This window comes from Balaenoptera ricei, chromosome 19 (genome assembly GCF_028023285.1).
Source record: "Balaenoptera ricei isolate mBalRic1 chromosome 19, mBalRic1.hap2, whole genome shotgun sequence".
NCBI classification, from domain to species: domain Eukaryota; kingdom Metazoa; phylum Chordata; class Mammalia; order Artiodactyla; family Balaenopteridae; genus Balaenoptera; species Balaenoptera ricei.
In genome coordinates, this window is record NC_082657.1 from 9,142,456 (window position 1) to 9,154,522 (window position 12,067).

Genomic DNA, 12,067 nt, shown 5'->3' on the forward strand with positions numbered 1-12,067 from the left:
AACCCAATACCCTATCCTCCGGCAGGGAAAAGCCTCCTCCCAACGCCCCGCCCCCTTCGGACCCTCCACCCCCACCCCACCCGGACCCCGCCCCTGAATGTAACCATTGTTTTTCTGCCTTCTATCGGGGTGACTTGGCCCTACTCCAGCCAAAGCCCCGCCCTGGAGGGCCCTGAAGCCGACCGAGCCAATCGGCACCGGTGGGTTTGTCCCCGTTCTCTCAAGCCTCGCCCCGGGTTCTTAATCCGGGCAGCTTCCGCCAAGCAGTCTCAGAGCCACGCGGCGCGCCCGGGAGGTCCGGTCTCGGCCAACAGCTGATTCTTCCCGGGATCCCGGGCCGCCGCCTTCGGCACCCAGGGGCCCGGATCTTCCCGCCTGGACCCAAGAGCCTGGCCCCCCCTCTTCCCGGAGCTCCGTCTTCCGGCCCCCAGACTCAGGCTCCCCAGCTCTCCGTTTCCAGGACCCAGGCACCCCAGGTCCCCGCCTCCCGGATCTGCGCCACCAGGACCTAGCCTCTTGAAGACCTCTGCCGCCTGGGCGCCTTCAGCCTTCCGGAGCCAAGGACCCTAGGTCCCAGCTTGAGAAACTCCCGTCTTCCTAACCCCCAGGGTAAAGAAACCCAGGTGCTCCCACCTCCCAGCTTTCAGCGCCGGGCACAAACGAAGAGCAGAGGAGCCCCAGCGCCCAGCCTAGGGAATCTCAAACACTCCAGCTTCTAAGAGAAGGAACTTAAGCGCTGTGAACTCACAACTCCAAGGAACCCTCCAAAGTTCCAGCCTCCAGGCTCTGTTAACTCAACAAAGTTTTAAGGAACGAGAGCGTCCTGGGAAGGAGCCCCGAGCGCTCCCAGCTTCCAGGCGCTGAGGAACCCCGGGGCGTTCATCATGGTGGCCGATCCGCCTAAGGGAGACCCCAAGGGGTACGCGGCGGCGGAGCCCACCGCCAACGGTGTCTCGGCGTTGGTCCCCCTAGAGGACCCAGGCTCGGCGAAAGGCGGCTGTTGCGGCTCCGGGGACCGGGTGCGCCGCTGCCTTCGCGCCAACCTGCTGGTGCTGCTGACAGTGGTGGCAGTGGTGGCGGGCGTGGCTCTGGGGCTGGGGGTCTCGGGGGCCGGCGGCGCGCTAGCGCTGGGCCCAGCGCGCCTGGAGGCCTTTGCCTTCCCGGGCGAGCTGCTGCTGCGCCTGCTAAAGATGATTATCTTGCCGCTGGTGGTGTGCAGCCTGATCGGCGGCGCGGCCAGCCTGGACCCGAGCGCGCTCGGCCGCCTGGGCGCCTGGGCGCTGCTCTTTTTCCTGGTTACTACAGTGCTAGCGTCGGCGCTCGGCGTGGGCTTGGCGCTCGCACTGCAGCCGGGCGCCGCCTTCGCCGCCATCAACGCCTCGGTCGGGGCCATGGGCTCCGTGGAAGAGGCCCCCAGCAAGGAGGTGCTCGATTCGTTCCTGGATCTTGTGAGGTCAGACCCCGCCCTCCCGGTGGAGGGGTTGGGGGAAGGGGGTGGGTGCTTCAGCCTCGTGGGGAGGGGACGCGTGTTAGGGTTGGTGGGAGTCGCCACGTGGACGGAAGGGGGGTTTTGGGTCCTCCGTGTCCGGGACATCCCCAGGGCCTCAAGGAAGACGGGATGGGATAGTTGGGGGGCGCTCTGGCCCCTTTAGGGTCAGGGTACAGAGGGTGAGAACAGACTCCTGGAGGAGATTTCTAAATATGGGGGCCTGCGTACATAAGCGGGACCCCACAGGAGGGTGATAGGGGCGTGGAAATCTTATAGAGGGAGAAGTGATGCTTGGTGGGGTTGAGAGTCTCTGCTGTGAGGGGGGGAGGATCCCGAGGGGAACTTGGAAGAGGATCTTTGGGTGGCCAGGGGCCCCAGGATGGGGCTTCTGGGTAAAGGTTTAAGTCCAGTGTCTGGATAAAAGTTCTTGGAGCCCTGGGTAAGGGGCCCCTGCAGGACCTGAAGAGATCAGAATGACCCCCCACCAGGCCCTCTTCCCACGTGGTTCCCCACACCACGTGTCCCCCAGACAAAGCCAGGTCCTTTTTTCAGCCTCTTTTCCCCACCCAGTTCAGCTGGGCAGGACCCTGACTTCCCCTTTATATGTTCCTGGTAGGTAAGTCCTGCCACCTCCACAAACTTTCCATCCCATTTCCTACTCTGTCTGGTACCCGGCTGCCCTCCCCTTGCACTAGGCTGCCCAGAAAAGGGGCAGATTCTTTTCCTTTGGGCCTCTGCACCCCTCCCCTCAAGAATGGCTCTCTCCCCCCTTTTAAGGAGGGCAGACTGCTGGATCCACATGGCCTTGCCTTTGAGGCCTGCTGATTCAGTGTCTCCAGGTTGGTTGGGGACTTCCTGGAAGTGGGGGAAGGAAATGATGAGTCACGGAACACGGTTCCCCTCAGTCTCTTGGGGCATCAGTGCAGGCCGATATTGGGGGGAGGCTTGGTGTCCAGAAGTTAGAGCGGGTGGGCACCTCCTGGCTGGGGGAGATTAGCTGTGTCCTGACCCAGCCCTGGCTGGCCTGGGTGGGTACGGGCCGACCTGCAGACGGGCACACCCACTTGAAGTTTGTTTATGTGTGCAAGCTTCCCCGTTGTGCCCAAATCCATGTAACTCATTTGGCCAGCCACTCGGGGACTTAGCTGGAGCATCTCAGAGCCACCCAACTTTATAAGCCACTGACACAACTGAACACGGGCACGCAGACGCTCACTGATGCCACTGACCACACCAACATGTGGAACACTGCCTAAACACAGCTCAAGAGCACATACACACTCACATACATGCCTACAGGGCCACACACCAACAGGGTCACACATATCTGAACACTAACCTGCGCCCCCCAACCGGATACCAACACCTGATAAACTACCAACCACCACCAGCAGCTGTGCACCCACGTCTTTGGTGAGAGGGAGGATCCGAGGTTGCCGAGCGGTTCGGACTGTGGCACCAGCTGGCCGGTTTCAAATCCCAGTTTTGCCACTTCCTAACGGCAAGTTTCTTCACCTGTCAGTGCCTCAGCTTCCTTTTCTGTGAAATGGGGATAATAGTGCACGGCCCTGAGGGCTGTCAGGAGAATTAAATGAGTTGATTTATATAAAGCACTTAGTACAGCGCCCGTAGTCACCTTGGCTGTTATTTTTGTCTTGCCCTGAGGCACACGGGGCCACTGTCCGACTCCCTCACATGCTCAGTGGCGTTTAATGCACGCTGCTGCACACTTAGTCACACCCAGACACCCTCACACAAGAGTGACTGCATAAACACAAAGGCGCATTCACAACAACACAGTCAATCCTTGTCACTTTCTCACCACCTCTTCCCTAACACACCCAGATCTTCCCCACAGCCTGCAACCCACCAGCCAGCCCCCAGGGCCAGCCCTTTCCTCAGCCCTCCCAGGCCTCCAGGAGGAAGTGGCTGATGCAAGATGGCCAGAGTATTGAGGGTGCTGAGTGTGGGGTGGAGCCAGGCCCCGTAACCCTGTCCCAGCCTGCCTTGGGAAGCTGGCATTCCTCACCCTCAATCCACATTCCCTCGGGGCTAGGACACCAGCCTCCTGGGCCCCAGGATTCCAGCTGAGACTCTGCACACCCTGGAAAGATGTGCAGGCCCAGGTCCATCTCTGCCTGGCTGAACCTGGCTGAGGCATGGGTGAGGACCACATTTGGGTACAGATGGGGCCTCCAAGGTTCCCCTCACCCCAAGAGGCCAACCCAGCCCCCCTGACCTCCTCCTGTGGTATCTAATACTCCCCCCCCCATGTTTATCTCTGCAGAAATATCTTCCCCTCCAACCTGGTGTCCGCAGCCTTCCGCTCAGTGAGTGCTCTGGGGTGTTCCTCAGGGTTGGGGGGTGGGCAGGGAGGGAGACAGCCAGATCCAGCCCCTTGGTGCCTGATTTTGGGTGGTGCCTGGAAAAACACATGTGCCCACATATTTACAGGCCATATTGCAGGGCTCCTGGGTGATTTCTGAATGAAACCCATCCACGCCCCTCATGAGAATATGGGTTCTGAGCCCCCTCTGGGTTCTAATTCTAGCTGTGTGACCCTGAGCAAGTGCCTTTACCTCTCTGAGCCTCAGTTTCCACCTCTGGAAAATGGGGGTATGAATAGTCCTACTGCAGCAGGGTTGCTGGTGGGATGGAATGAGATCATGTTTAAGGGAAGCTTAGGGCGGGCTTTGAGTATTGTCAGTGCCAGGACGGGGTGGGGGAGCCTCGATGACAATTGATGCTGACTCTTTCCAACCCCACCTGCAGTACGCTACCTCCTATAAGGAGAGATTGTTCAACGGAACCCAGGTGAAGGTAAGAGCTGGGAAGGCGGTGGGGGGTCCTGCACCTTGGTTTTTCCATTTTGTTCTTACCCTGGTCTCGTCTGCCCTCTGGGTCTTCTTTTTTATTTATTATTTTTATTTTTGGCTGTGTTGGGTCTTTGTTGCTGTGCTCTCTAGTTGTGGCGAGCGGGGGCTACTCTTTGTTGCGGTGCGCGGGCTTCTCATTGCGGTGGCTTCTCTTCTTGCGGAGCACGGGCTCTAGGTGCGCGGACTTCAGTAGTTGTGGCACGCGGGATCAGAAGTTGTGGCTCGCGGGCTCTAGAGCACAGGCTCAGTAGTTGTGGCGCACGGGCTTAGTTGCTCTGCAGCACGTGGAATCTTCCCGGACCAGGGCTCGAACCCGTGTCCCCTGCACTGGCAGGCGATTCTGAACCACTGCACCACCAGGGAAGTCGCCTGGGTCTTCTAACATTTGGGCGCAATCTGTTTTAAACTCTCCGAAGCCCCTCCCCAATTTCTGTCTTTTCTGCCTTTCTGGAATCTCCATTTTGCCCTCTCTTCTCCCTCCCCACAGCCACACTCAGGTCCAGGCTCCTCTTTTCCCCTCCCTTCCCACCCCCTCCCGCCCACCTTCAGCCTGGCAGCTGGAGTATTCTTTCCAAAGCGCAAACCTGACCCAGCCTCTCTCCTGCCTAAAGCCCTGTCATATTCCCTAGTGCCCTCCGAAGAAAGCCTAGGCTCCTCGCCATAGTCCCCGGGGCCCCTGTGAGGTCCTGCCCCTGCCCATCCGCCCACCCAGCCTCATCCTGTGACTCTGCCTGGCCCATTCTGCTCCAGCCACAGTGAATTCCTTTCTGTTCTTTGAATGCCTAAGTTAGAGTCATTTCAAGGTTGTTGCATATTGTTACCTCTCTCTAGAAGAGGTAACAATACCCCTCCCCTCCCTTTACCTTGTTCGCTCCAGGTCTTAGCCCCTTCCTCCAGGAAGCCCTCCCTGATTCCCCTCCTCCAAGCTTGGCAGCACAACCTTCCTTGGTTCCCATACTCCCCTGGGTTCCCCCGTCCCAGCCCTGTCCACTCTGGATGGTCCCTGGACCCGGACTGTGAGCCTTGGGAGGATGGGGCCTGGGGAATGGTCTTGTCTCTGCTGGGTCCCAGCAGTGCGCAGGACAGGCCCTCAGTCACTGGGCAGGTTGACTGAATGGCCCCGCCCATCCCCATGTGTTCTTGCCCAAAGGTGCCCGTGGGGGGTGAGGTGGAGGGTATGAACATCCTGGGCCTGGTGGTGTTTGCCATCGTCTTTGGCGTGGCCCTGCGGAAGCTGGGGCCTGAGGGAGAGCTGCTCATCCGCTTCTTCAACTCCTTCAACGATGCCACCATGGTGCTGGTCTCCTGGATCATGTGGTAAGTGGTGGGAGAGGGGGCTGGTGCGGCGGGGTGGGGCAATCCTCTGTCTGCTCCTTCGAACCAGACGGCCTAGATTCAAATCCAGCATCGACTATTCCCTGGCTATGTGACTTCAGGCAAGTGACTTACTCTCTCTGTGCCTCAGTTTCCTCGTCTATAAGGTGAGGACAGTGCTGTATGCCGTGAGAGCTAAGACTGATCCTGGAACCTTCTTGATCCTATTGGAAGGTGATAAAAAGACCACCGAGCTGTGGCCGCAGCCTGGCTAACGCATCTCAGTTTCCGAGATTTCAGTGTCATCAAATGTTTGCCTTTGGATCAATAATGGAAAATAGTGCCTGCTTTATAGGGTTATAATGAAGATGAAATGAGTGACTGAGGTGTAAGTAAAGCACTTAGAAAGTGTTTTAAACATCTAGCACCTACTGAGCATTCAGTTAATGTCAGCTACGATTATCACCATTATGTATGAGCTTTTGTTAAATGGCCTCAGATAATGAAGGAAAAAAACACGTGCAGAGGCCTTCGGCTTCACCCTTGCCACCTCCCCTGTCTCATCTCCACATGGTATCACACTGATTCTCAGGACCCATCCTGGGTCAGAAGGTCAGAAATCAGGAGGTGGGTTAGGGCTGCTGCATTTTTACCAAATCTCCCCCCACCCCAACCCTGATTCCAGGGTAGCTGACATCTAAGAAGCTGCTGTGTGGAACTAATAGAAACACTTGGTGTGTGGGTAAGAGCAGGCTGTGCAGCTGGGCAGCCTGAGTTCCTATCCCGGCGCTACTACTTCCCAGCTGTGTGCCCTACGACAAGTTACTTATCCCGCCGTGCCTCAGTTTCCCCATCTGGAAAACGGCGTTGATAGTACCAGGCACGAGTGAGTTAATACGTGTAAAGTTCTTGGGACAGTGCCTGACCTATAGCGTGCCTACAGTAAACAAGCTTAGCTAATATTTGTCAAGTACTTGTATAATTTCTGGGCACATCTCACTGGCTAGAACTTGGGCATTTGGCCAAACCTAGGTGCACAGGTGGCTGGGAAATGGTGCTTTTCTTCTGTAACTAAAGAGGAGAAGGGGTTTGGAGACAAGTAGCCATAGCGATCAGGCAATCAAGGAAGTGATGTTGGGAGCCCTCCTGGCTGGGAGACATATGCAACCCCTGGGATCTTCCCTCCAGGAGAGGGTGATAATAAATCCCAGTGGAAGTCTATAGACTTCACTTATTGTGTACAGAAAGCTTTCAGCTAATTTCAACTGGCATCTCATTTCATCCTCCCAAGATTCCTATGAGGTTGGTAGCATTATGGCCCCCGTTTTACAGACCTATTTGATTTTAATTCAATGATAGCGGCAAGAGACTCAAAATAGGAGCTCCCTTGTGGGGTTGTGGTGAAGATTCAATCCCGTTCAAGGGCTCGGCACATCATAAATGCTTCATACCTGGGAGTTGTCATTAAGACATGAGCCACGGTTTTTATTTTTCATGGTGAGAGAGTGTATTGGTTTATGTCATATTAGCTGCTGTAACAAACAAACCCAGAAAATATAAATGATATGCATGGTGGGTGTTTCTTTCCTGGTCATGTGTTAAGTCCAAATCTGGTGGGTGACTGTACTCCAAGTGGTCGATGGAACCACCCAAACTTCTTTTATCTCCCAGTGGCACTATGTTCAAGAGGAGAGAATGGAGGATGGCAGGGGAGGTGCCCGAACATCAGCCCACATTGCTGTGGGCGCTTCCTGACTTTGAGGGAGGCTGAGAAATGTGGTCAGGCCATGTGCCCAGCACAATGCCTGGCCCTGGGTGGGCACATGGTCAGAGGTGGCAATCTGTCTCCTGGGTAATTAGGTATGCCCCTGTGGGCATCTTGTTCCTGGTGGCCGGCAAGATCGTGGAGATGGAGGACGTGGGGATGCTCTTCGCCAGTCTCGGCAAATACATCCTGTGCTGCCTGCTTGGCCACGCCATCCATGGGCTCCTGGTGCTGCCCCTCATCTACTTCTTCTTCACCCGCAAGAACCCCTACCGGTTCCTGTGGGGCATCATGACGCCGCTGGCCACTGCCTTCGGGACCTCCTCCAGGTGTGACCTTGGGGCAGACCAGGGCAGGGTTTTTAAGCTTAAGGGGCCTGGAGCAGGCATCAGATGTCTAAAGACCCCTGAAATTTTGTCTAGGGACATGGGATCTGGGTACAGGGAAGCCCCCCCCACCCCCAGTTAGGAAACTACTGCCTTGGAGATATATTCCTCCCTTCCTGAGAACCCCTCCCCACCCCAAGGCCTGGCCTTGGGGGACTCTAGTGCTTTACCCTGGATCCAACCTCTAAAAGCTCCTTCCACCTCTCCTGAGTAGTTTGTCCATCTCTGCTGGCCCTGTCCCCTCAGGATCCAACCCTCCCTATAACAGCATCCCCAAGAGTATAGTAATTCTTAGTCGAGGTCTGTTATTGGTAGAGATGGGGAAGGGGTGTGAGTCAGTGTGCGCTCAGACATTCTAGAATTTAGTTATGAATTTTTATGTGTATTTTAAGGAGTAGCCCTTGGTAATCTCCCAGGGGTCCAAGACTCCCTATATTTTGGAATGCTTCCATTCTGTGGGATCCCTAGTGCCTTCTGGCTCTGAGAAGAGAAGGGCATGGCGAGCCGGGGAGGGCTAAGGGGTGTGGGTGGAGGCCCGGGGTCGTGGGAAGCAGAGGTCTAGGCTGGTGGGCAGAGCTTGCGCCTGAGATGAGGTGCTGTGTGGGCGGGGCCTGGTCCGGGGGATGGTCAGGGGAGGTAGGGGGTGTGGCTTGGGCGGTGGGCGGGGCCCGGTCGGGCTGGCCGGGTGAGCTCGCGCTAACTCAGATCTGCGGTCCCTCGCAGCTCCGCCACGCTGCCGCTGATGATGAAGTGCGTGGAGGAGAAGAACGGCGTGGCCAAGCACATCAGCCGCTTCATTCTGCCCATCGGTGCCACTGTCAACATGGACGGTGCCGCGCTCTTCCAGTGTGTGGCTGCAGTGTTTATTGCACAGCTCAATCAGCGATCCTTGGACTTCGTGAAGATTATCACTATCCTGTGAGTGCGGGGGGGCTGCGGCTAGGACCCTCAAGGCACCTGACCCCTCCCTTGAGAATGGACACGAGCTGGGAGGAGCAGCCCCACCCCCACAGCTTCTCCCATTACCGAGCGGCCTCTCCCTGACCTCTCCTCTCCTCCCCCAGGGTCACCGCCACAGCATCCAGTGTGGGCGCCGCGGGCATCCCCGCTGGAGGTGTCCTCACTCTGGCCATCATCCTCGAGGCGGTCAGCCTGCCGGTTCACGACATCTCCTTGATCTTGGCTGTGGACTGGCTAGTGTGAGTGTGGTTCGGGGGTTCAGGGGGCTCAGGGGTACTCCTGAGAAAGGGGATGAGCAAGAGGGTCATTGAGAGCCTCTGAGCAGAAGAGAGGAAGGAAAGGGTTCTAGAAGAAAGGGGAGGGGACCTTACCTTGAGTATTCCAATCAGAGGGAAGAAAGGGATCTTTGGGGTTCCAAGAGGAACCCCAGAAAGGTAGCATGTCCCAGTGGTTAATAGAGCAGACTCTTAGACCAGGCTCCCAGAGCCACTGTTGCTAGCTATAATGACCTTGGGCAAGTACTTAATCTCCCTGTGTCTCAGTTTCTCCATCTGTAAAATGGAGAGAATAGTTTCTCCTGGAGGATTAGATGACTTAATACATGCAGCTTTCTTAGAACAGCTACTTAGAACAGTAAGTAGAAAATGCTACGTAATTGTTAGCTATCATGATTAAGCTGTTAAGAGCGTAAAAGATTAGAAGACAGTCTGGCTTCAAAAGTTAAATAGTTACCATGTGTCTTAGCAATACCACTCCTAGGTTTAAACCCAAGAGAATTGAAAACATGTCCACAAAAACTTGTACATGAATGTTCACAGCAGCACTTTTTTTTTTTAATTCAACACCTTTTTAAAAAAATTAATTAATTTACTTATTTGGCTGAGTCAGGTCTTAGTTGTGGCACGCGGGCTCTCTAATGGTGCATGGGTTCTAGAGCACAGGCTCAGTAGTTGCGGCACATGGGCTTAGTTGCCCCGAGGCATGTGGGATCTTAGTTCCCCGACCAGGCATCGAACCTGCGTCCCCTGCATTGGAAGGCAGAGTCTTAACCACTGGACCACCAGGGAAATCCCCATAGCAGCACTATTCATAATAGTGAACAGGTGGAAACAACCCAAATACCTATCAATTGATGAATGGATAAACAAAGTGTCATATGTCCACACAATGGAATATTATTCAGCAATAAAATGGAATGAAGCAGTGATACAAACATACATACTACAACATATGACCCTTGAAAATATTATGCTACGTGAAAGAAGCCAGACAAAAAGGACCACATTGTATATGATTCCATTTATATGAACTGTTCAGAATAGGCAAATCTATAGACAGAAAGTAGATTAGTGGTTGCCTAGGCCTGGGGGATGGGAGGAAATGGGGGATAACTGCTTAATGGGTACGAGGGTTTCTTTCTGGAGTGATGAAAATATTCCGGAATTAAATATTGGTGATTGTTGCACAACTCTGAATAAACTAAAAAGCACTGGATTGTATTCTTTTAAAGGGTGAATTTTACGGTATGTGAACTGTATCTCAATTTTTTTAAATGGCACACACACCCACACAAAAAGTATATAAAGAGGAAGGAAAAAGATCCTGAGGATTCTAGGGAGGAGAAGGGCCTGAGGGAGAACTTAGTATTTCAGAAGAAGAAAGAGGCATTGATGGGTCTTCTGGGGCCCCAAGGAAAGGGAGGCATGATTTTTTGAGGTTCCAGAAGGAACAAATCTTGTATTTGATTGGAAGAAGGATCTTTGGGGATCCAGGGAGGATGGAGGAGATCTTTGGGGTTCTAAGGCAGAGAAAGCCTGATGGGACACTTGGGATTCTAGGGGAAGGAAGGTGGGTAGGAGGCTTCTGGGGTTCTAGAGGAAGAGATCTTTAAGGTTCTAGAGGAAGGGATATTTGGGATCCTGGGAGGATGGAGGGATGAGCTCCTAACAGGAGTAGAACAGGGTTCTGGGAAGGAGGGCATGATGGGGACTTGAAGGTAACCAGCAGGGAGAGGGGAGAGAGTTGGGCCCTGACGCTTCCCCTCCCACTCACTTCCCCCTCACTGTTCCCCCTTCAGGGACCGGTCCTGTACTGTCCTCAACGTGGAAGGTGACGCCTTTGGGGCAGGACTCCTCCAAAGTTACGTGGATCGCACAGAGTCCCACAGTTCAGTGCCCGAGCTGATCCAGGTGAAGAGTGAGGTGCCCTTGGCCGCGCAGCCGGTCCTCACCGAGGAAGGGAGCCCTCTCCTCAAACGCTGTCCAGGACCTGCTGGGGCCGCTGACACCTGTGAGAAGGAATCAGTCATGTAAATCCCAGTAGGGACCTTCCCTGCCCCAGTGCGGGGGATGCTTTGGACATTGGAATCATGCGGCATGGATGAACGGACACACAGGGCCTCTTGGAGAGTCCTGCCCACACGCTCGGGGAGCCACAGGCCTCAGCTTCCCTCCCAGCCATGAGATCTGGGAGGCCTCGCTGCTGGGGTATATGCGTTTGCTTGTGTGTGTGTGACTGTCTGTCCCCAAATCTCCCCAGTCCTCAACTCCTGTCCCCACCCAAGGCTAGGAAACAGCAAGATGGAGAAGTAGCGGCCTCCACACCCCATCCTGGGAGCCTGCATGGCCTCGTGTCTCAGGGCACAGGGCACCATGGGAAATTCTTCCCTCTTCGAACAGAAGGATGTTCTGACAGGTTGCTGGCTCCTTTGATGGTTATTTTGGTGGCTGTACCTCTAGCTGTGTGTGTGTGTGTGTGCGTGTGTGTGTGTGTTTTCTGTGACTCTCCACGGTACAATCCTACCCTGTCCCCAGGACCTCTGTTCCCTTCACAGTAACAGAAACACTCCCGGGAACCCTGAGGGGAGACTGAGGACACACTGCTGTTACTCCAGAGGATGTTTTTCAGCAATAAAATTGTCAAGTATATCTAATCAGATGTTTTCAAGAATTTGACTAAAAGTGCTAGCCACACAGAAAACAACAAACAACAACAACAAAATGATAAATTGGACTTCACTGAAATAAAATATCTGTTCATCAAAAAACACGCAGCCAAAAAATAAAAAAATACATATACACACACAACACTGTTGGAAACCACAGTGAGATACCACTGCACACACTTATTGGCATGGCAACAAACAAAAGCAATACCAAGTGCTGATGAGAACGTGGAACTGGACAGAGCCCATGCATTGCTGGTGGGAATGCAAAATGGTCCAGTCACTTTGGAAAATCACTGGGCAGTTGCTTATAAAAACTGGGCACTTTAATAT

The 12,067-nt window shown here is 54.5% G+C and overlaps 1 protein-coding gene across 1 annotated transcript; it reads left to right on the forward strand.

Annotated features, from left to right (window-relative positions):
- Positions 1-246: 246 nt before the first annotated feature.
- SLC1A5 (solute carrier family 1 member 5) lies at positions 247-11,722 on the forward strand. The gene is made up of 8 exons (XM_059906154.1): positions 247-1,453; positions 3,777-3,819; positions 4,262-4,309; positions 5,516-5,682; positions 7,540-7,773; positions 8,554-8,748; positions 8,895-9,029; positions 10,868-11,722. The coding sequence occupies exons 1-8, from the start codon at positions 885-887 to the stop codon at positions 11,100-11,102; spliced, it is 1,626 nt and encodes a 541-aa protein (XP_059762137.1). The 5' UTR covers positions 247-884; the 3' UTR covers positions 11,103-11,722.
- Positions 11,723-12,067: the final 345 nt, after the last annotated feature.

What these genes read in the sequence shown, in the direction of transcription:
- SLC1A5 (XM_059906154.1), top strand. Translation starts at nt 885, where the DNA reads ATGGTGGCCGATCCGCCTAAGGGAGACCCCAAGGGGTACGCGGCGGCG. An exon ending in TGTCCGCAGCCTTCCGCTCA is followed by an intron (nt 3,820 to 4,261) that starts GTGAGTGCTCTG and finishes CCCCACCTGCAG; the next exon opens with TACGCTACCTCCTATAAGGA. An exon ending in CTGGTCTCCTGGATCATGTG is followed by an intron (nt 5,683 to 7,539) that starts GTAAGTGGTGGG and finishes CTGGGTAATTAG; the next exon opens with GTATGCCCCTGTGGGCATCT.